Source organism: Peromyscus maniculatus, chromosome 16, assembly GCF_049852395.1.
Source record: "Peromyscus maniculatus bairdii isolate BWxNUB_F1_BW_parent chromosome 16, HU_Pman_BW_mat_3.1, whole genome shotgun sequence".
NCBI classification, from domain to species: domain Eukaryota; kingdom Metazoa; phylum Chordata; class Mammalia; order Rodentia; family Cricetidae; genus Peromyscus; species Peromyscus maniculatus.
Genome location: NC_134867.1, coordinates 64,980,794 through 65,005,532, shown reverse-complemented (window position 1 = coordinate 65,005,532; position 24,739 = coordinate 64,980,794). Strand labels below are relative to the sequence as shown.

General features: G+C 42.3%; 1 protein-coding gene across 18 annotated transcripts in view; it reads right to left on the bottom strand.

Annotated features, from left to right (window-relative positions):
• Nucleotides 1-24,106, bottom strand: part of Afdn (afadin, adherens junction formation factor) — a 131,647-nt gene extending 107,541 nt beyond the window's left edge. For 5 of the 18 annotated variants that reach the window (XM_076552934.1, XM_076552936.1, XM_076552938.1 and 2 more), the window contains exon 1: nucleotides 23,896-24,106. In XM_076552934.1, coding sequence (XP_076409049.1) covers nucleotides 23,896-24,000 — 105 coding nt within the window. In that variant the 5' untranslated portion in view covers nucleotides 24,001-24,106. The remainder of the gene's footprint in view (nucleotides 1-23,895) is intronic. The other 13 variants (XM_076552933.1, XM_076552935.1, XM_076552929.1 and 10 more) reach the window with 5 other exon arrangements.
• Nucleotides 24,107-24,739: the final 633 nt, after the last annotated feature.

Here is a 24,739-nt window from a genome sequence, read left to right as displayed (position 1 = left end):
GCTGTGATTTTTCATCCTAAGAAAAGCAAGATGTTCTGCTACAAAGAGGCAAGCAAAGGAGGACAACAGAAAGAAAAACACAGAAAATACCACAGTGCAAATATTAATGCACACCCAGTGGCTACCAGGTGCCTGCCTTATGTCAAATGTTATATTAAAGGGTTTTTATATATCTACTTAAAATTTCAAAACCCTGGGAAGTGGATACTATCCCAATTGCTGTCTGTTCCACAGAGAGACTTATCTATATACTATTTGTACTTCGGGTTTCAAATGAGTGAGTTGGTTAAGCAGAGTGAGTTTATTAAGTATGTAGCAAACAGAAATAAAGGGGCAAATAGCAAACAGCAGATAGAAGCAGCTGAGAGATGGCAAAACATCATCAAATCAGGTGCTTCCAACACCCAGCAGAGACAACTGAGAGCAAGCAAACATCCTATCAGACACATAACATACCCTAGAAGCCCCTGAGGCAGCCAGCTGTGTTCCTGACTAAGAGTCCTATGCAGAACAGACTGCCCTCTTCAGAAATGAGCATCCCGCTTCTCTTTCCCACTGCAGGCATTTTTAGACTATGAGATAAACAGAAACCTGGGTGGAAATGGTTTAACTTCTGGCTGTTCTCAGAGATGCAATGTTCTTTAGCTATTTGCTGTTCTCCTGTTACAGAGGCAAGAGGCAGTCTGCCTCAGAAAGGGTCTTCAGAGAACACATGATATAAACATGTTTGAATCTGAAGCAAGGGGCCCATCTCTTGATTTAGAATCAGCATTCAACAAAACAACAGCACATGACAATTTACTAATACAATTTATATTACAATGTCTCACGGGAAAAACAAAACAAACAAAGATAAAGTAACTTGACCATGCTTACATAGCTTGGGCCAGAACTCTCTTGAGCAATTTTGAAACGAGAATCCATACTTTCATCAATTACCCTACCTCTTATACTGCTGTACAAAAACAAGGTTGTAAACATACTCAGTTCTCAATAAGACAAACTAAACACTCAGGAAGCATTCTACTACACAATAGATAACAGACAAAATAAACAAGTTTAAAACATATCTGAGCTTGTGAAACTAAACAAGAGCCTCACACAAAGAAAACAGAGGCTAGAAAAGCCTGTCTGTGACTGTTCAATGACTGGTATGGGCGGAAGCTCAAGTGGGGAAAAGAGTTCCCCTGGTGCGTCTTAAGAGTCCAGATCAATTAGTACCTAAATGTGAAAAGTTAAACTGTAAAACTTTTAGAATAGGGAATATATTCATTCAAACAAGAGGGAGAAAACATGTAAACATCAAAGGCTGACAAATCTAAAAAATTTTTAAAGCAGCCGGGCAGTGGTGGCGCACGCCTTTAATCCCAGCACTCGGGAGGCAGAGGCAGGCGGATCTCTGTGAGTTCAAGGCCAGCCTGGTCTCCAAAGCGAGTTCCAGGAAAGGCGCAAAGCTACACAGAGAAACCCTGTCTCGAAAAACCAAAAAAAAAAAAAAAAAAAAAAAATTTTTAAAGCTACATTAAAAGTTCTAGATGCAAAGAAGAACAAGAATAACATATTTGAAGAATAACATATATAAAAGATAGTTATTCAGCTATATAAAGAATTTCTACAAATCAATTCTAAATCAAAATTTAAAGGACAAACAGCTCACTGGAAAGACAAGGACAAAATATAAATAATTAAAAGAAAAGATCAGAACGAATACAAACTTTTGAAAAGATGGACTATTCTGGAAAGTAAAGTATGAGTTTGGCTTAGGTTATCTTCCTTGGTCAATATCTAGTAAATGAGAATATAAAAATCCTACTCTTAGTTATTCACTATTAAAAATAAATAAAACCTATCAGTACAGAAAGGAACAAATAAAAATGTTTAACTTCTTGTTTTAAGTGTGGAAAAGCATAAGAACGTTAAGTATTCTTAGCTAGAAATAAGAATAACCACATTTCATTTAGATAATGGAATTATATAAAGCAATTAAAATGAATGTATGGTGTCCAGATCAGTAGTTTTCCTAAGGAGACAGAAAGAACCAAAGGTAGAAAATCTAGAGGCTGTCTTTAAGTCTTGAAGTTTCTAAACCTCATTCAATTGAAAGAAATGTACACAATAATAGTGATGAATCCCTTATTGTTCTGGGAATCACATGAAAAAAATAGGCTGATGCTAATACTGAAATTAATGCACATGTGCAATGCATTATCCAAAACAAGCAATGATGACAGTTACTACAGATTCAAAGGAAGGAAGCATCTAGGATATGCAGCAGAGGAAGATGCTCTCAAAACAGGAACTCTCCAAGAAGAACCATGTGTCGACCAGGAGAGTTCATCAAAGATATTTAGGACTAGGACTCTAAATATTCCCAGTATTATTATCAAAGAATAGAAAGTAAAGAGATGGAAGCTACCTATAAGAGAAGAAATAGAAAGCAAACCAACATAACTCTTGAAGCTGGGACAAGCAAAGTTCATTTCACAGTGATGCTTTGATGTTGCTTTAAACATCTTAAATATCAAGTAATACAGGAGTGCCAATCTATATTAAATTTATCTTTTATTTACTCTGACAATTTCATACATGTATATACACTGATCCACCCCCAATTTCCCTTTCTACTCCTCACACACACAGCCAACACATTCCCCTCCCACATTCAGGGCCTCTCCATTTTGGGGGATGTAGGGAGCCCACTGAGTCTAAATGATGCCCTGTTGAACTAGTAATTGATAATGCTGACTTGACTGTATGCAGGACTTATGCAGGTAACCATACCTGCATTGAATAAGTATGATGGTCATGTCATGTCCAGATGACAGTGTCTCTAAGCATTCTTCCCATCCTCTGGCTCTTACATGAAAGACTGTAAAAAGAGGGAATGCTCCCTCTTTTTATTATGCTTCCTAGGCCATGGAGATACTGATAGAAATGTCCCATTTACATACAGATGAACACTCAATAGTAAGTACCTCATTTTCAGCACTTTGATCAGTTGCTGCCCAGTGCAGAAGAAACTTCTCTGGCCAGGGGTGGGATCATTGCTAATTTATGGGCATAAACATAAATATTTAGAAGGCAGTTTGACAGCCAGGCAGTGGTGGCACATGCCTTTAATCCCAACACTCAGGAGACAGAGGCTGGAATCTCTTGAGTATGAGGCCACCCTGGTCTTCCAGGACAGCCAGGGCTACACAAAGAAACCTTGTCTGGGGGGGGGGGGAGAGAGAAGGGAGGAGGGAGGGAGGAAGGGAGAGGGAGAGGGAGGGGGAGAGGGGGAGGGGGAGAGAGAGAATGAGAATATATAATTTTTTTAGTGCACTGTTGTGGAATATTATTCTAAGGTGTGTTATTTTTGTTTATGTTACATTTGTTTAATTCTGTGAAGCTGTGTTACTTTGCCTGTCTAAAACATCTGATGGTCTAATAAAGAAGTGAATGGCTAATAGCAAGGCAGGAAAAAGGATAGGCGTGGCTGGCAGGCAGAGACACTATACAGAAGGAGAAATATGGGAGGAGAGGAAGATCTAGGACCAAGGGAGGAAGGTGGGGGATTCCAGGGGTCAGCCACCCAGCTACACAGCAAGCCATAGAGTATGAGTAAGATTTACAGAAGTAAGAAAACAGGAAAAGACCAGAGGCAAAAAAGTAGACTGGATAATTTAAAGTTAAGGCAAGCTGGCTAGAAACAAGCCAAGCTAAGGCCGGCATTCATAAGTAAGAATAAGCCTCCATGTGAAATTTATTTGGGAGCTGAGTGGTGGGCCAAAAGCCAAAGAGTAAAACAAACAACAACAGCACACTGCAAATTAGTAACTGAAGAATACTCAAAAGACATTAAGCCTGGAGACAGAATACTTTTATTCAGTGTTAAATCATCATCAACACATGTTCTCCTTAGCTCTGCTAGGCACTAGGAACAGGAAAATCCCTGCTCTCACATAGTTTAAGAGTCTAGCAAGAAACATAGATAAGGACCAATAGGGATGGACTGTAGGTAGTCCAGGGGTGAGAGGAAAGGTGCAATGTCATGTAGGGAGCTGAAGAAGACTTGTCTACAATGGTATTTCAGCACAGCCTAACTGCAGGGAAAAAGCACTTCAAACCAGGAAAGCAGTGGGGACACCCAGGCAAAATCCAGCTGGCATGTTTAAAAAGCCTCAAGGAAAACTGGATCTAGAAGAGAACGAGAAACCTTATGACTTACTGAGAGAATTTACAGGCTCTACAAGCTAAGGTAGTCTCTGAGGAATATAAAAAAAAGGGGTAGGCAGAAAAATTACATGACTTAAGTACGTAAATGGATGAAAAGATAGTAATGCACCAGAAATATCTGACACAATATAATACCACATCATACAAAACAAAACCTGAACAAAGTGGCAGCTAAGACAAGCTGGACAAGGATCAAGAGTAAGTAGAAGTATAAGAAGTAGTTTAAAAAACAAACAAATCAACCAGCAGTGGTAGAACTTGCTGACAGGTTAGACATGAGGTACAAGGGAAAGGAATGTGTCAAGGATAAATGTCAGATGCCCTGCAGAAGGAACACAGCATGACCAGTCAGTCAATTAGGCTAATCTACAATTCCTGGATTGCACCTAGAGATGTCTACAGAGCAATAGGCTAGTAAGGAGCTGGAGTTCCAGACAAGCTCGGCAATATAAATTCAGAACGTATGAACTCTAAAGCCATGAAGATGAAAGATGGAGAAAAAGCGGTTACACAGACCAAGCCCATGCATTTCTCTATATTTCCGGAGCAAACAAACAAACAGTCGTGGGTGCCAAGAGAAGAAAACGCCATGGATGACACACCGACTGCTTAGGATGAGATGGCAGAACAAGATGAAATGATGCTTGGGTGTATGAGGTACTGATAACTCTGACCAAGGTAGGCTTGCAGAGAAATGTTCAGAAATTTATCACTCATCCTGAAAATGAACCAATTTAAACTGTGAGCGGCAGACAGATACACTTTACCATCTTTTATATATGACAAGTTAACAGGAAATAGGTAACAGAATAATATATTCACTGACCATCTTCACAAAATGCAATTGTTTGCCAGAATATGCAATCAATGTGAGCTTTACACTGTCTGAGTCTTACAAATTTTATATGTGTAACTCTCTGAAAATGGCACTTACTAGACAACCAATACTTGGCTACTCCCCGGCCCCATAGAGGATTCTGCAAGCACCCTAGAAAACAAAATGCTTTCTTGTTTTTTAATGTTAGATATCTTTTATCAGCCTATTAATTTATATTTTTACTGATGAGGGCACAGAGGTCCTTGTGCTCACATATAAGCACTAGGGAAACTAGGACTGTTAGACATGCAGAGTTGTCTCTTCAGAGGAACCTATTTTCTGCCCAGAAGGCTGTGAATGGAGATGGCTAACAGCCATCTGTGACATGTGTGTTACCTGTAGGGCCAGGCCACATCTGGTTCCCCTAGGCATCCCCAGGCTTCCCTAGACTCTTACTAACAGGACCAGAGGTAATTCATAGCCTTGGTGACCTCTGCCCTATCTGTAGGGCCAGGCAACACCTGCCCCTACCCCTTACAAACAAGACTGAAGGTAGTTAATAGCCTAGTGACCTTTGTGCTATCTGTATGACAGAGACCACACCACATCCTCCCCAGGCCCTCAAGATGACACATGTAGTTTATCTATAGAATCTATCTTCATGGAAGAGTCAACATGTACTTTGAAAAGAGTTTTGATGTAATTATGCCTTAAGCTTTATTGTGCACACAGGGTTGTATCACACCAGGAAACATTTTTCCAAATTGGACTGCACTTAAATGTGCCTAAAATAAACCAGCCAGTGTCAGACTCTTTTTTTTTTTTTTTTCCTGAACCAATACTGCCTACCAAGTTATGTTGAACCAGACTTTCTTCTTGTCTCACTCAGATCAACACTCTGATAGTCCTGGTATCTGCAGAGGAACACACACACACACACACACACACACACACACACACACTTTATCATGATGTTTGTGGAAATAAACTGAAAAAAAAAGGCTACTTTATCATTTGATATATGATACACACACACACACACACACACACACACACACACACACACACACAGGCCACAACAAATAAAAAGCTCATTAATCATTTTGAGTAATCAGATAACCACATACATATCTAACATGAAACACACATGTGCCATACAGCCTAGAAGTGTGGTAGGCTATACCATCTAGGGTTGTAGTAGTATCATATATGCCATGTTCACAAGACAAATTCTAATGACACACTTCTTTAAAACCAAGACATTAAGTGTCTCATGACTATATTTACAATTACCAATAAAGCTAATTTCTATAACAGTCACTGCTTATTTTTTAACCTTTCCAAGTGTATGTTTTGGTCCTGGGGAAAATTTTAAGTTCACTTATTTTACTTACACACACACACACACACACACACACACACGCATGCACGAGGTATAAGAAAAAAAAGGTGTGTCTATATGTCCATCTATACATACATAACACCTTAATTCATTTTAAGAAACTCCTCGGTACAGAAAGGAACGAATCATTAAAGTAAAAATAAGTTTGGTAATTTTTTTGTAGTTATTTGGAAAGCAGGGACTTAAAATCAAAAGTAATCAACACTTAAAAAATCTCAAAAAAACAAAAACGCGCCTATCTATAACCAACGTTCTCTAATGTTAACAGCACAGTGGTACAGTGTCTCAGAACTTCTACTGCTTACTTGCTTCTTTTGCTGGCTCAACCTCCTTTCTTATACAACCCGAGACCATCTACCCAGGGGTGGCAACACTCAGTGAGCTGGGCCTCCCATATCAATCAATAGTCAAGAAAATGCCCAACAGCAGGCCAACCTTACTGGAGGCATTTTCTTAATTGAGGCTCCTTCCCAGAAGACCCCTAGCTTAAATTAAGTTGACAAAATTCTGTCACAGTGTGCATAATGCCCTTGCTCTCAAGTCTCAAAAATGTCCAGTGAAGGAACCTGTCTTCAAAGTGTTCAAGTTTAGTGTAACCATTCTCCTCACCCCCCACCCCACCCCCGGGATGTGTGACGTGTTTGGAAACTAATGCTCCATTCTTCAATCTTGAGAATAAAATGGCTTTTGTTAAATGAATAATAAATAAATAATAATAAAGCAATACTGTCATGCCTTTGCCTTACTAAACTTCCCCTTTGCACCTCTATGTCACTGCAGGGAGAATGTCAGAGATAGCTAAAAGGACAGAATCTGGGGTAGTGGGCAGGGCGAGTCCAGAGAGGTCATGTGAGCATACCATACAATGATCAGAAGCAAAGGGGCTAATCGAGGTTATAAGGAGGCCATGCATTTTCACAATGGCCAATCTTTTACTGGAATACCATAGTACTGGAACTCTGAAAATCTCAACTCAAGCCATGTGCACTATAATTCCTACTGGACCCCCAGGATTTGGTTTATTTCCCTTTCTCCTCTACACTACTATAACATGACCTCTCCAAAACTGTCCACCAAAATCAAACATAGTTTTGATTTAATTTTGTTTTGCTGATCAGTTTGTCAAGAGCGGATGACAAAATCTCACATATGGCAATTTTACCAGGCACAGTTGAACAAAATCAAGGCAGAATTTCCTAAGAATATTCTCAATTGGTTTCCAGCCTAAAACTGAAAATTGGTACTGGATCTTGGCAAAGGCAAGCCATCACCTAGACACTTGTTCTAAAGAATATTTAATCCAGACTCTGTGATAGGTAACAGCAGTAAGACATGAAGAGTGACATAAAGTCAAGTATCTGAAATTCAGGGAGGACACTGTGAGTAAGACAGCACTACTAAAAGGAGCTGCCAGCAGCTCCTAGACATCAGGCCTCCAGCTCCTCTGGAGGACCCCTAAGCAAACAGGCAGTGTGAAGTCGGCCTGTGAACACCACACGGCACTCTATCGGCTACCGTCAGTACTCGCGTGTACTGTGTACTATCTGCCTACTCCATCTCAGACTGATGGCTCCACAGCTAACTGTACAGGTTTTGTTTTGTTGTTGTTTGTTTTTATTTAAAGAATGAACAGAGGGTAATAATACAGGACTAGAACACACCACCAGGAAGAGAGAAGAAAGTCACTAAGGGCACAGGAAAGAAGAGTCTTTAGAAAGAGACTTAGTGCCATCAGGGACAATAAAAAGAGGAGGAGGAGATAGGGAAGGAAGACAGAGAGGGGGGAAGGAGAAGGAGAAAAAAGGCAGTGATCAAAGTCTTTTGTATGCACAATGGGCAACTGGTTTCGGCAATTAGGAAATGGGGGCTCTCAAGAAAGGCAACAGTGAGGTAGACAGGAAGCAAGACAGGCAAAGGTCAAATGAGTCAGAAGCACAAAGAAAAGGGAGACTTCTTCAAAGATCAGAGTAGAAATAAAGTATTGTAGTAGTTAGGAGATTTAACAACAACAACAACAAAAAGGCTTTTTAACTAAAAAACAGTAACAAAACACAGCTAGGTAAGGTGATGGTACATGCCTGTAAGGCTACAACTCCAAAGGCAGAGACAGGAGGATGAGGAGCTTCAGGGCAGACTTGACTACATAAAGAGAACCTATCTCAAAAAAATGACAACACACACTTACCTCTGATGTAAGTTTTCATTTGTTGTTTTTGAGACAGGGTCTAAATTAGTCCAGATGGGTCTGTAGCTGACTACGACCCAACATAAGGTCCTGATCTTCAAGGGTCCACCTCTGGAACTGTAGGGACTATAGGCCTGTGTGCCTACACAGCCTCACTTTAGGCAACACTGAGAATTGAACCCAGAGTCCCTGAAAGAAATAAACCTATCCTGACTACCTCTCAACAGAATAGGAAAAAATAAAAAAATAGGTAAATAAAAAACAAAGATGATAAATGGAGGCAGAGAAGAAGGAAGAGAAAGTAAAAGGAGGAGAAATGGAGGACAGCAGCAAAATCCCAAAAGCAGCACCTCAAGAATGAAAGGCCAGCCTGGTGTGATGGTACACACTTGTAATCCCTGTACTCAGAAGGTTCAGGCAGGAGGATTCTGAGTACACAGTAAGACCCTGACTCAATAAACAGGCACTAGTGAAAATGCTCTTTAAGTAATAAAACGGATCTTTATAAGTGTTTCCTACAGATGATAAAAGAACACTGGAAATGTATTTGCCAAGGCTCCTTAGAGGAACAGAACCAATAAAAGTAATATACATTAAAAGGGATTTTATGAGACTGATTTACACAGTACAGTCCAGGTAGTCCAACAGCGGCTCAATCACACCAGGGCAGCCACAAGCCAGGTAGATGCTTAACCCACCAGGCTTAGTGCCTTAGGAATACCAAGCTGAAGGCACTAAAGGCCTGGTGTACTCCTGGAGAGCTGCCAGTTTTCAGTCTACATTAGAAAGCCAAAGAGGCTGGGTTATGAATATCAGCAACGGACACAAACAGAGCAGCAGCAGCGACACAGTGGATGAGCTTGCCAGTACACGTGATGGCAAGCAGGCAAAGGCAAAATTTCTTTCTTCCACCTTATTTTATTTGGGCTGCCACTAGACGATACTATCCACATTTAGGGTGGATTTCCTACCTCAAATAACCTATCAAGAAAACTCCTGACAGGAGTGCCCGCAGCTTGTCTTTTAATTGATTCTGAGACCCAGCAAGTTGAAAACCAATGTTAATCACTACAGACAACTTCACTGAATCATGACTGTTCATTTGGTTGGAACCTCCAGGTCGCCCCTTCATGATCTGCAAAGCCCTCTTCCTCTTCCTGTGCCCCCCCCCCCAAACCTCACCCTCTCCGAGAATCTCCAACAAAGAAATGGTGCCAAAACCCCGGCTCTACCTTCCTGGAGACTATAGGAACTTCCTCCCCTGTTGCCACCAGCAGCCCAAGTCCCCACCTGGCATTCAGCTTTTGACCATACTTGGGCACAAACATAAGCTTGTGGCAGACACATCATCACCCCTCACCTACAGCCTATATAATGTCCCTGCTCTAGTTTGGGTATGTGGCTTCTCTAGCCTCAATCTCTGGGACTGGAGAACCCACCCAGGAGTTGCTTTGCTCAAATAAACCTGTTGTTATACTTTTTTCAATTCAGCTTGATCTGGCTTTCTGCGTCGGCAGAGAAGCCTATTATGGGGGGACAGAAAACCTATTAATGACAAATGCTAGAGGACGGACAGATGATAATAAGCAGTATCACAGTTATATATCACAGATATATTACAGTATCACAGATAATATACAGTTACCCAGAATCCCAGGTTCCCGTTACTCTTAACTGTCTGAGTGTGAAATTTTTAGGAAACCCACAAGCACTTCAAATGAGATAAATTTGAAAGAATGCTTCTCCACTCCAATTCTAACTTACCACATATACTTTTTCTCTGGTTAATGGTATCACTGTATATCTGAATATTCAAGTCAACACTGGGATCTCCATCAACTACTTCCTCTCAAACATTTTCTACCACTCTCCTGTGAGTCTGATTTACTTCCTTATAATCTTCACTCTCTCCTTCCATGCAAACTGCAATAACTTAACTCTGCCTCACACGGGCAAGAGCAATATGGCCCAGGACTCTGGCCAGCTTAACCTAACTTACACTCCAGGGTTTTGCTGACACCAGTCTCCTCAGTCCCAACTAGACTAATATAGCCATAGTCACATATACAGATATATACAGTATTTCATCTCTAACTTATACTGTGAAAAGAGAAACACTTAAAATCCTTTTACAGGAAGGAAAGCAAATCACTATGAACAATCACAACACTTATAAGAGCTCAACAACTTTGAATACTTCTATCACACAGTTCTCCAATCCTCCTCTGCCCAGAGTGGACTCATCTGAACTTGACTGTGCTCCTATCATACCCAGTTTCTCTTGCTTACCTTACAGCCCACAATGTTGAAACGATATGCACACTACAGGTAAGTCACACAGCAGGTAAATGTCTTCAGCCTAATCCCCAACACTATCCCACTCCTCATCTGAAAGCCCCAGTTTATAAACACATCCCACATCCCCACTACCTAAACAGAGACACTTTTTGTAGTTAACCATTTTATTCCGCTTTATCTTCCACACTAAAATCAAGCTAGGCAGAAAAGGATGCTATGTCGTGTCACATTCTCACTTAGTACACCTGCAGACCAGTGTGAGCACTAAATGAGGAAACAGGGGCACTGTCAGAACACACTGTCTCACATTCATTCTTTCTCCCTGCCCCATGAGCACAGGAAAGGTTCAGTAGAGCTACAAAGTTGTGCTCACACATTCATCACTCATACAGTCTGACTGCTGTGTAGGAGACACAGTAACTTCACACTCTGCCTGTAGTTAGTAAAAAATATGGCATGTATCATCTGGGCTGTCAAAGACAGAGTAAACTACCTCAAAGAAAGATTGCAATAGAGTTTTAGAAGGCAAGGTAAAAACCAGTATACTATGGCCTGCCATCAAGACAGCTTGGCAGGTAAAGATGCCTGCCATCAACCCGATGACCAGAGCTCAATTCCAGGACTCCACATGGTTAAAGGAAAACTGTCTCCTGAAAGCCGTCCTCTAACTTCCATATACTTACATACACACACATACAAAATAAATAAATACATTAATTTGAAAAAAAAATTAATACTCTCAGCCAGGTGTGGTGGCACACGCCTTTAATCCTGGCACTCCAGAGGCAGAAGTAGGCAGATTTCTGTGAGTGTGAGGCCAGCATGATCTATAAAGCAAGTTCCAGAACAGCCAGGGCTATTACAAAGAGAAACCCTGTCACAAACACACACACACACACACACACACACACACACACACACACACACACAAATCAATACACTCATGCACATGTGCAAAATGTGTCTATATGTGTACACAGAAGATGAGCTAAACAGAAGAGACATGTTATTGCATTATGGCTGTAATTCTTCTATTCATAAGTAACCATCCTATAAAACTTTTAAACACTGTTTTTGGATTACAAACTGTGGTGATATTTTGTTTGTGCTTTAACAAATAAATCTTGCCTGAAGATCAGAGTGAGGAGCTAGCCACTAGAGTCCGGGTAGTGGTGGCACACACCTTTAATCCCAGCACTTGAGAGGATGAAACAGGAAGTGATATGGCAGGGTGGAGACAGGAGCTCAGACCTTTCAGGCTGAGGATTCGGTAGAGGTAAGAAGTCTCTCTAGCAGCTGGTTCCTCTACTGATCTTTCAGCATTTACTCCAATCTCCGGCTCCGGGTTTTTATTATTAAGACCAATTAGGATTCACGCTACAATAAACACACTAGTTAACTAAGAGTCGTGTAATCTCACTGCTCCGTGACTGACCAGCTGTGTCCCCTTGCACAGTCCTTACTCTGCTTTACGCATCATTCACAAATGGGAATAGCAAAAGCCCTCCCTCCTAGAACTGTCCTGAGAACTCAAGGAGGTAACACACAGATAGTGCGCGTGTGCACACACACACACCAGCAATGACACACAGCAGGCCTCATGAAGTGTGGAGTGTCATTACAAGAAAAACCTGGGTCCGTTTTAGTAACTAAATTCTTGACAGAGATGCAGCTAAGAAATATGATCATTACCAGATAAAATGGAAATGATTAACCAGTTATAACATGTACTCCCACCCCTAAGTGAAATAAAATCCTGTAAGAACGTCTTAAAGGCAATAAAGAATTTCTTCAGACAGCATACCACTGGATAATTTGTTCTCTGTTTTTATTAGTATTTTCCAAATGTCTAAAGCATGCATTTTATGATAGAAAGAAAACAAACACCTTTAAATAAATAACTTACTACACTGCAGACCCATTAGCCACTTTAGGTTTAACAGTATTCAAGAATACTCTCTAACCATCAGCCATAAACAACCTAAGTATTTTCAATGTTCTTCCTGATTTAATACTCTTCAATTTCTCCATCCCTGAGATTCCCCAAAACAATTTCATAAATGTAATTTTTTAAAAATTGAAGATGTAATCAGCAAATTTGGCATAAAAATCACATTAATTGTACCATAAACTCAACAAGGTCATCTTTGCCAAAGCTAACAGTTTTAAACACTGCAAGTCCTAAACATTACATGCAGCAAAATCACTGTCCATGGTACTCACAGCAGGCTCCTCCTCTTAGAACTTAACTGATCTAAAGAAGTATTATTACAAATTCATGTACTCAGAAATTAGGGTCCCCTGTCTAAATTGTATTACTCTTTTAAATTCATGTTTAATAATAAGCGTTTTTCACTGTTTAAAAATAGTATGCCATCAATACAGTTCAGTAGTGCTGTCTATATTATTAAATATAACTGGTATCCAAATAGCCAAAGAAACTTATACAACTCAGGTTTCTACTTAGGGGAGGAGAATAAAAGGTCGGTCTAGCCAGACTGTGGTGACCTACACCTTTGATCTCAGCACTCAGAAGGCAGAGGCAGGTGGATCTCTGTGAGTTCAAGGCCAGCCTGGTCTACAGAGAGAGTTCCAGGACAGCCAGGGCTACACAGAAAAAACCTGTCAGGAAAGGAAAAAAAAAAAAAAAAAAAAAAAAAAAAGTTAAGAAAAAGCAAAGGTCAGATTGTTTTTCTGTTTATTTAGTCCTATTCTGGTGTGTGTGTGGGGGGGGGGGGTTAGTTGCCTGTTTTTCTAATGAGAGGGAAAAAGAAAAGATGTAGATTTAGGAGGGTTGGGATGGGGAGGTAGTTGGGGAAGGAGAAATCATGGTCAGAATATATTGTATTTTAAAAAAGAAAAAAAAAAAAAAAGGCTATTTCAATTAGAAAAAAAATGGTCAACCAAGTGCCAGAACTCAGAGCCGACATCAGACAGGAATCTGGTGTCCTCCTCCCAGTGCAGACACTACTGCACTGCTCTCTGTCCCCAGGCACTCTGGAAATGGACCAGGACTACAAACCACACACACATGACTGGTGGGTCATTCTCTCAGTCAGAATAATAAACTTTGATGGCCACTACTGTGGCCAGGTATGGCCAGCATGACTAAGTAACAAGAATGGAATGCTGGGGGAAAAATGCTTGCATTGTATCACTAGTAACTAAAATTTAAAATGGAGTATATATTAAAATACACAAAGTAAGGAAACACATCTAAAGTCAATGTTGCAATCCACTCTCCCATAAGTTCTATATTTATTTAAAATATTATACATTTATGCTATAGCCCACTTGAAAATGTCATGTGCAGAGATCAAACTTTAGAATACTTATCATCATCATCATCATCATCATCATCATCATCATCATCATCGCTACAGTGCTAGGGGTTAAATCTAAGATTGTGTGCCTGCTAGGCAAGCATTTTATCACTGAGCTTTATGTCCAGCCCCAAGACAAAAAATGTATAGCCATTTCTAAATATTTTATTTAGGGCATAACTTATAAATTGTAGTTCCCTAAAACCTTGGAATATTGTGTGGCTCTTTCAGGTCAGGTCATCTAAATAAGCTGTTTTTGTAATAATTAGACAGTATTAGCCTCTCCCACGTGTTGGCATTTGTACAGGTGGCCAAAAATCACAATGAGCAGAAGTGACAGTCTCTTGGGTTTACACTCAGCACGTGTGTACAAGGTTATGTGACTTCAGAATACAACAGGCTGTGAATGTGTGATGACTGTTCCTTCACCAATCCCATCGTAGAAACTAGACACAAAGCAAAAGGAGCAAAGCAGCCAGCCGAGGCCTTCACAGAGTGGTGCTGTCACCAAGACAGCAGCGTGGGCAACAGTACAGGAAACGATCCCAAGCAACTACATCAAGTTTCTGTACTGCCAAGGAAACAATTAGCAGAGTTAACAGAGACAGCCTATTGACCATCTGCATTTCAGACAAGATGCTAATATCCAGGATTTATAAAGAATTGTGAAATTAAATACCAAGGAAATAAAATCTCCAATCAACAAATGATGAATAGAAATAGAAATAGAAAAAAATACAAATGTCCAATAACCATTTTTAATGTTCATTATCCCTAGTCATCAGAGAAATGCAAATTAAACTACTCTTGAGATGCTACTTCGCCCCAGTCAGAACGGCATCATAACAAATCTGACAATGGGGCTGGAGAGATGGCTGGGGTTAGGAGCACTGGCTCCTCTTTCAGAGGATCCGGGTTCAATGCCCAGCACCCACATGGCAGCTCACAACTACCCAACACCCTCACACAGACACACATGAGGGCAAAACGTCAATGCACATAAATAAGCAATAATAAAACAAGTCTGACAATAAGTGTCAGAGAGCATGTGAAGGAAGGCACTATGAAGGAAGGCACTACGTTATACACTATGGTAGAGGTTCACACTAGGACAGTCACTGTGGAAGTCAGTTTGGGAATTACTCAAAACATTAAGGTATAACTACTCTCTGTCTCAGCTATTTCACCCCTGGCCATATACCCAGAGTTCACACCTTACCACAGAGACATCTGCACCCCTGTTTTTCTGCGGCCTCATTCACGACAGCAGGGCAATGGAACCAGCACACTGTCCATCAACAGTGAGCAGACAATGAGAATTCCGTATAGAATTAACAAACAGAACACTCCTCGGGTCTAGGGAAAAACTGAGTTTATAATTTTGTAGAAAATTGGATGGAATTAGACTATTAAATGGGGTCACATACCTTCAGAAAGAAATAAGCCACATATTCCCTCTCATATGTGGACTCTAGACAAGAATATTTGTACATATGTAAACAAATATACCTGTGGATTCAGTATAGCATGAAAGAAAGAGAACAAGAAAGGCTAAGTAAATATGGGGTGAGGAAGGACTGAATGCAGGCAATGGACACAGGTTATGAAAACTTGTTTTTCTAGTTCTAATTCTGTTAGGTTTTTTTTTTTTTTTGGCTTTTGGTGGTAGCTAAGTACATAAAATATATTCAATACTGAAAAGTAAAATTTAATGTGAAGCTTTACAGCTTCTGTTTCAGATGCCAATTCTAACTGTAAGTTCATTAAATTGTATAAACTTCGGATCTGGTTAATTTGGGTGTGTAATATTTATATTTATTTGCATGTTTCTTTTATAATAAACTTCATTAAAACAAAGAAAAAGAAAGCAATAGGTCTTCATACTAAACAGCACTAAATGAACAAGTTCTCTAAAAATTATCAGGAATGCAAAAGGGCAGCATTTACCTGCCTTCCTTTTTTTAAAAAATGTTGATTTTCTTTTTCTTAATGTATTTTAAGTTTTTTAATTTTTTGTATTATTTTATGTGTACATATTTTATTTTATATTTATGCACATATTTCTACATGTGTGCAGTGCATTACAAGGCCAGAAGAGGGCATCAGCTCCATCAGAACTAGAGTTACAGACAGTTGTGAGTTGCCATGTAAGTGCTGGGAATCAAACCCAGGTCCTCTGGAAGAACAGCCAAGGCTCTTAACCACTGAGCCATCTCTCCAGCCCCATTAGATCTCCTTTAAGAGAGAACATGAAACCAAGCAGCAGAGAACCAGGAGCTACAATTCTGACAAAGTACAGGGAAGATTCCTAACCAGTGAAGCAGGCAAACAGCAAATGGGCATTCTTTTCACTGGCCATCATTTGGCAAGTCAAACTCTTCTATTTTGGAAACCACAGATCTTCTTAAGTGACATTCTCTGGAACACATCTTCCCAACCTGGAAACAACTTATGGCACATTCCTCACCACAGAGCTGGACCCCCACTGAAGTTCTCAGTCTGATTTTACCTTACCAAAATGCAAAACCATTTTATACACAAAACACACAACACACCACACACACACACACCACACACACACACAGTCTGTAAAAAAGGTCTGGAACTGCCTGTCTAGGGTCAGTTCAAAAGGGCAGTAAATGAAGAGTTGCACCCAGTCCATTCTGACACTACCAAAGAGCTAAGAGAAGCAGTGCCAGTCTATGCCTATTGTCCTGCTCAATTAACAGCACCCAGCTTAAGTTACACAGTATGCTGAATGGTCACCCTCCTGCAATCATTTACAAGGTAAAGCATATTAAATATATTCAAAGTAAAAACCTAACAGTGTCATCAATTTCCAAATCTCTAAATAATTTCATTCCTGACACATACCTGTAAACTTGAATTATGCAGTCTCATATTCTTCAACTTTTAGGCTCAACTTACATTAGGAAACTACTCTCCAGCATTGTAAGTAAGCATTCTGTCTGTGTGCTTAGTTTCATTTTATTAAGTATATTCACTCTCTAAATTATATGATATGGGTTTTTAACATATGCAAAACTGTGAGTGAATTTTTGTTGTCATTGTCCAAGCCAGGGATAGGGAAAGAAATCTAAGCCAAATAACCTGAGACCAGCAAACAACCACCCTTCCTATCTCCCAGACTGCTTTAATCCAGTTCTGAACTCCTAAGTGCTTGGGATCAATAACTGTTTTCAGAGCTCACGTTTTTTCTGGATTTTATAATGTCTACATGTATGTAATAAGGTATCTTCAGGATACAGCATGAATTTAAACATTAAATTTATTTGTTTAATTTAAGTTACACCATATAAACAGACTACCTGTAATTCTATACAATATTTTTGTTGTGCCTGTATTTTTACTACAATCTGTCCTATGAGGTCAGATGTTGATTTTTCCACTTGTGGTAGGTAGCATGTTAGCATTCAGACTGTTTTGGATTCTGGAGCATTTTGGACTTTGGATTTCGAATTGAGCAGAGATGTTAAGAAAAATGTGCTCATGAATAAACAAAGTCCAGCCTTGATAGCATGTACACACCTGCCATCAACTCCCAGGGAGAGACACCAGTAAGCAGCCTACCGGGGAATTTTAGGCCTTATCAGAATGCCAGTGCTAGCAAACACTTAACCTACTCAGAATTGATAAAGAATCAATGGAATGTTTGTAGCTTGTATGTAGGTATGCATGCAGTGTATATAGGAACACTTCTAGTACCTATCTTACAAGTAGGAATGCAAGCCAAGCACATTTACTGATCCTTGTCCTGGGCATCTTCTAGGTAAATGAGCTGAGTCTCCATATAACCTCTGCCAGGAAACTAAGAGAAACCCCAAACTTCTCAACAAAAACCAGTGTTCTCCCTAATGTGGAAATAACTTTCAATTATTAAGGCACTACAGTTTTTAGCATAGATTTCCATTTTATTTATAATAATGGAAAGTAAGTTTATATCTAAATAGTTATTATATCATTTTCTGACATTACCCCAAAGTTCAAGTCTGGCAAAATTGTTTAAAAACAAGTTAGCCTATGCTACCAGAATAATAATCAATGTCTAGCAATAATGCTCCACAGATTACAACTACTCAATTCATCTTTAATAACATAATAAACTTGTCTCTTAAGCTTCCAGCAAACTAGTACCATATCCTAATACGGTTCCCATTTTTTTTTCAATATGAAAGCCAACTTCTACTGATATTCTACTGTTGTCATTTAATCACAGCTAAAGTTCCATAAAAATACACAATTAGAAAATTCATATCCCACTGGGCCAACAAACTGCATCAATCTATTTTCATTGGCATAGAACAACGAATTAAAACTGGTCTAAATGCCATTCTAACTTACGTACCTAAGTAGTCACCAATAATATCAGTGCTGTATCTAGGTTGGCAAGCACCAGCTGAAGAGGGCAAGGAAGTCAAGTCCCTACTCCATGACTGCTGCAGACTGCATACAAGCTCACCAGCAACAAAGCTTCCCGGAAACAAGGAGCTACAGAAACCTCTCACAACAGTTCGCTGTCTGCTGACATGGTCGTAGGCCTGGTGCTGTGGACTCTGTGGAATCAGACACCACCAGATGCCAGCTGCTGACTTTCAAACCCCCTTCCAGCATCTGGTATGAAAAATTGCTCAGGACTTCAAGACAGACCTGTGCTTCCAGAGAACAGATATTGGTGATGTTTGCAGGAGGCAAGTGACACCTAAATGGTGGGTACATTTGAAGATACCAACCTGATTATTATCTATGCCAAATGTGTAACAATTATGCCAAAAGACAGTCAGCAAGCATGCTGCAGAGTATAGAATTTAAGAACTGGCTACCATGGGAAACATTTCCTGTCAACATAATTTTTCTCTTCTTCCCATCACCAGCTGTTCTGATTTTCCCTCCACAGAGTCCAACAGTACCTAAATACATGGCTGTGAGTGGAGAAATGGGGAGTATAAATCAATCAACATCTGACGTCCACATATGTGTGAATTTCAAACAGAAATACAGGGTATAAAGCATTTACACAAGTCAGAATGCTCGGGAAAACAAGTTGTTCCAACAGTTTAACCATCTAACAATCACAAATTAACCTGCTAAAACATTTCTGTACAATGCCATCATTTGAAATTGTTATAAGTAAATAAATTTCTATTTCCCCCACCCCACCCCCTTTGTTTTCGAGACAAGGTTTCTCTGTGTAACAGCCCTAGCCGTCCTGCAACCTGCTCTGTAGACCAGGCTAGCCAGGGTGCTGGGATTAAAGGTGTGTACCCCCACTGCCCAGCTGTAAATAAATTGCTTATTGATGAGAGAGAAAAAAAAAGTGTCCAAACAACATTAGACAAGAGCTATCCGAACACAAAATCTAAGCAGCTATTACAGCACATAAAGACTTTAAGGGACCGTAACCACTCCTGAAGGACACTAAGTTGAGGAGTGAAAGAAGCCAAGCATGCACGCCTATAATCTCAGCACTAAGGAGCCTGGGGCAGGAGAACACTAGCTCCAGGACAGCCAGAGCTACTGATGAGACTGTCTCAAACATTAAAAAAAACAAAAACAGGATGGCCAGGCATGGTGGCACAGCTCTTTAATCCCAGCACTTGAGAGGCAGAGGCAGGCAAATCTCTGAGTTTGAGGCCAGCCCGATCTACATAGTAAATTCTAGGACAGCTAGGGCTGTTACACAGGGTACCTAAGTAGTCACCAATTTTCAAGTCACCTGTCTTGAAAATCTGAATGGAAAGAAAAAAAGAAAGAGAAAGAGACTGAGAGGGAGGGAGGGAGGGAAAGAACAGGATGCCTATGAATATTAAATCCCACCAATAACCACCTGTTTCATTTAGTCACAAGAAAAAGATTTTCATCAGTTACCTTTAAAATTTTCAAATATAATTAGGTTGCATGACAAAGCATCATTACAACCTAAGTATCAGTTAAAATACAAATGCAGCTATAATAAGCTATGCAATTACCACCTCTTCACCTGAGCACTTGCCAGTCCACCTCTGACGGCAATCTCCAAGTTATTTTTTGCACATATCCTTTAGGTAATATCATCACATGACTTCTAAGATTAACCATGGAATCAGAATGAACCATGTTCACCAATAATAAAGCATATGTGGGTGTCCACACAAATTGTGGATTATTTTTCCCCCAGGGGCAAAAAAAAAAAGAACTAAATAAATGACCAAAAGGTGTCTCATGAAGCTAAAAGGTCACTAGCTGAGCAAAGTTTATCAGTATAAGCTTCATGCAAAAGTAAGAATAAAATAAATCTTTACGTATTATGTAAACGATTTTCAATAAACTTTTACAAGGCATCTTCCTCATATGTTGTCAGGAATAAAGGCATACACAAAGTAAACTGTATTCAATATTTCTCTTCACAATGTTTACTAAGTACTAATTTTGACAGACAGCAACTTTGCAAGAGTAAATCTTTGAATTCTTGCCTTTGTGTAATGAGAGAGAGAAAAACGAGTAAGTTTGATGACAAGTCTTGGTGAGACTTGTGGCCCACCAGAGAAGCCCTCTTCTGAAATGGTACTGGGAAGTTAAAAAGACTCTCTGGGGTACTCTGCTATCATGAATCATTAGAAATCCCTAAAGCAATAAAGCCCTAACTTTAAAAGAAAAGAGAGTCCCAAAATGCTTCGAGAAGCATGTTTACTAGTTTCTAATGACTAGTGAAGGCATTAATTCAGCTTAACACCAATCTCCCAGTCATAAAATGTTCACATTTAGTGTAGATTGCGAATTTTTTGTTTTCACAAAGTACACAAGAACCTAAGACCCAAGTAAAGAATGACTGAAATATATTCAGCAGCAACTTGCTGATTCCTTGGAAGTACCTCCTTTACAAAGAAATGTGAACATGAAGGAAAGAGCAACCTTCACCAGGATGATGCCAAAACATTTCTAATTTCTTTTAAAAGTAAATATAGTTCAAGTTTATCACCTTGCTAAATATAGAAAGCAAAGAATTATCAGTGGTGATCAAAGCTGTCAGAAACCACCAAGTCACAGATGACTAATGGAGTTTAAAATGTGCTAACAGATACTGAACGCTGTACCAAAAATAAGCAAACAAAAGAAAAAAGACTCATTATACTCTTATAAATATACATAAAAGACTGACCAATTAAAGAAATACATGGCTTATATCTTCCACATATCAACTTTTCCTGGGAATCTTTTCAATGTGTATTGCACATCTAATAAGAAGAGTTGGTATAATATTTATCCTCTTGTAGAAAATTGCTTGATTTGTAACAGCCAAATGCTTATTTTTACATAAAAAGCAAGCATTAGATGGAAAGATTACTTTCAGATACAAGCTTGGACCAACCAGGCTGGAACCTGTGGTCTTCGAGGACAGCCTTAGAGGACTGAATTTACTTTCATGATGTAATATGTTAAACATAATTTGAAGCTTAGCTTCGAATTAAAGCACAGAATAATTTTAATAGGATCCAAAGATTCTCAAAAAAATGAAACAGAAAATGTGAGCTAGCCATTACATAACAATAAAGCAAAGAAAAATAAATTAAGACTTTTTGGAAAAATAACTTCATCATGGAAAGCTTTCAATTACAAGTCATTTCTAAAAATAGAAATGTTCAGATGTAAATGATCATAATGTAATGTATGAAAAAGATAATCTCATTTTTTTAAAGTCCTTTAATTTTTTTTAACTGTCTACATAACTGTTCCTCTGCAGAATAACTGGAGGGAGGGGAGAGACCTCCCAAAAAGCATGCCAACTTTAAATAACTGCATATCTTCAAAACCAATACATAAAAGTTTCAACTTAATGCTTATAAAATAGAATCAAATTAAATCAAATATATTTTATTTGAAATTCTTTAAAGTTAATGCCTCAATTTAAGACTAAAAATTGGTTTCAATGCTACTTCTCGACTGAAAAGGCTCCTTTTCTTAACCATACTTAAGAACTCTCAAAAAAAAAAGAAAATTCACTTGACTAGCAATATTTTACCTCCAAATTTCATCCTGCCATTAAAAAAAAAAATCAAGCTAATTATTCTGAAAGACAAGATAATGCTGAAACTAAATTACTAGATGGCTCCTTTCTAAAGGAATTCTGTGAATGAACACTAACTACACAGTAAATTTGCTTACTAAAACGTAGCTCGTAAAATCATTATAGAAGATGAATTATGAATCAGGAGTAACAACATCAGTGTTCAAACTGGCAACCTGAACCTAATAATTTACCTTAGCTTGTCAACTAGGACTCAAGAGGAAGGGCTCTAACTAGGTCAAGTGTGCTCACAAGAAGGTGACACCGACCGAAGGAAGGGAAAGCCTTCCTCCACAGGCAAAATGAAAAGGGGAAAGCCAGGAATGAAACGAGATTAAATCTGAAGAGACTGTTCCCATCTACCAAGCACGTTTCCGCGGCCAAGCGCTGCTGGATTTCAGCAAGCACCTTTTTTATAACAAATCAAAACGAGGAGCTATTTCCTGACCCGACACAAACCCTGGGTAAAAGTGTGGAGCTGTGTAGTGGAAGTCCGCCCCGCTGTCACAAGAGGCTTCCCGCCAAGCCACCCAGCCGGGTCCGCACTACCTCCCGCGCGCGTCCTAAGCGGCTAGCTACCTGCCTCCACCCCCCCTACCCACCCCACCCCCCAAAACCGCCCAGGACTCTCCCCGCAGCTCAGATAGGAACTGCCGCTTGCACCGGGCTTGCACCGGGCTGGAGCGGGGCTTCTCCGCCCGCACGCACGCCCGCCACCATGCCCCGCCACCGTGCCCCGCCGCCGCCGGGCCCGGATGCACTCAGTGCGCAGTGGGCGCCCGGGGGGCTCAGACCGCCGCGAGCACCGGCCGGTCACGTGCCTCGGAGGGGGGTGGGGGGCCGAGGTCCGCGTCCCGACACTCAGGAAGACGCCATCAAAGAAGCTGGCCGCGACGAGGACACGTCCGCCCCAGGGCCCGGTGGACCCCGCAGCGGGGGGGAAGCCCACGGCCTGGGGAGGGCCGCGTTGCGGGGGGCGCTGGGGGGAGGATGGGAGGGGACGGAGCGGTGCGCTGCCAGGTGGAGTGGGGGGACCGGGAGGCACAGGTGGGTTGTGTGGGCACAGGTGGGCGGCCAGGTGGCGTCCCCTGGGGTCCCGGTGACACAGGTGGGGGGGATCGGGGGGGACACACGTGGGTAGCCGGGAAGAGGGGGGCGGGCGGGGCGGCGGGAGTCCCGGGGACACAAGTGTGTGTCTATCCAGGTGCGTCCCGGGGCGCAGGTGGCCAGCCCGCCGGCTCCGCAGGCCACTGAGCCGCCTTGGACCCCGCCCGGCTGCCCACGGGGCGCGGCAAGAGGCGACCAGGACGACCGCCCCGAGGGACCCCGCTGGCCAGCACGGTGGGCGGAGGCCGAGGGGGGACAGGGCCGCGGGCGAGGGCGGGTCCGCGGTCTGGCTGGCGGGCGGGCGAGCGTGCGAGCGAGCGAGGGAGCGGGCGGGCGGGCCGGCGGGGGAGGGGCGGCCGCGGGACCCCGGCGCTGCGCTCCGTCTCCTGCGGCGGCCTCCGCGCCGCCGGCCTGCGCGCGCCCCCTCCCCTGCCGTCCCCTCCCGTCCCCGGCCGCGGCGGCGGCGGCGGCGGCGGCGCTTACCTCGGTCGGCTGGCTGATCTCGAACAGGTCCAGCCGGTTGGCGTTCCAGTGGTGAATGATGTCGGCCAGCTTCCGCCGCTCTTCGTCGCGGCCGCCCGCCGACATGGTCGCGGCCGCAACCAGGTCCTCCCCACGGGTCGGCCGGGCCCGAACCCCGCAGGCCGCCTCGCTACCACCAACGCCGCCGCCGCCGCTGCCGCCGCCGCCGCCGCAGCCGCCGCGCGTCCTCCGCCGGGGCTCGGCCCGCGTCCGGCCCGCGCCGCCTCAGCCCGCCTCAGCCGCGGCCGGTGCGCCGAGCGCCGCCCCCCGCCCGCCCGCCGCCGTGCGCGCCGGCCGCCGTGCGCGCCCCCGTGCGCGCGCGCGCGCGAAGCGCACCTCCGCGCTGCGCCGCGCCGCTCCGCTAGGTGCTGCCTGCCTGGCCGCCTGGCCGCGCGCTCCGGGTGCGCGCCGGGTGCCCGCGGGCGGCCGTGAGTCCTGCCCGCAGCGCTCGGGTCCTCCGGCCCGCGCAAGCTTCCAACCGGAGCCGCTTGGGTCCGGACGGCCGGGCGGACGGGTCCGCCCTGGGCAGGCTGAGGTGTGGCGGGCAGCCGGGCGGCGCGGCGTCCTGACGGGTAGGGCGGGCCCGGAGCTGCCTGCCGAGCCGGGTGGACAGGTGGGCGTGGGCAACGCGGCCGGCGGAACTGGCCGGCCATCCCGCCGCGGCCCTGACCCCTGGGGTGCACTGGCTGCTTGGGGTCAAATCCAAGCTGACCTTTCTCCGGAGGAAAGATAAATTATTATGGTTGTGGGTGAGCGTCAGTGCAAATGTTTTCAGAGTCCTCCTCCTCCTCCTCCGGCTCCGGGT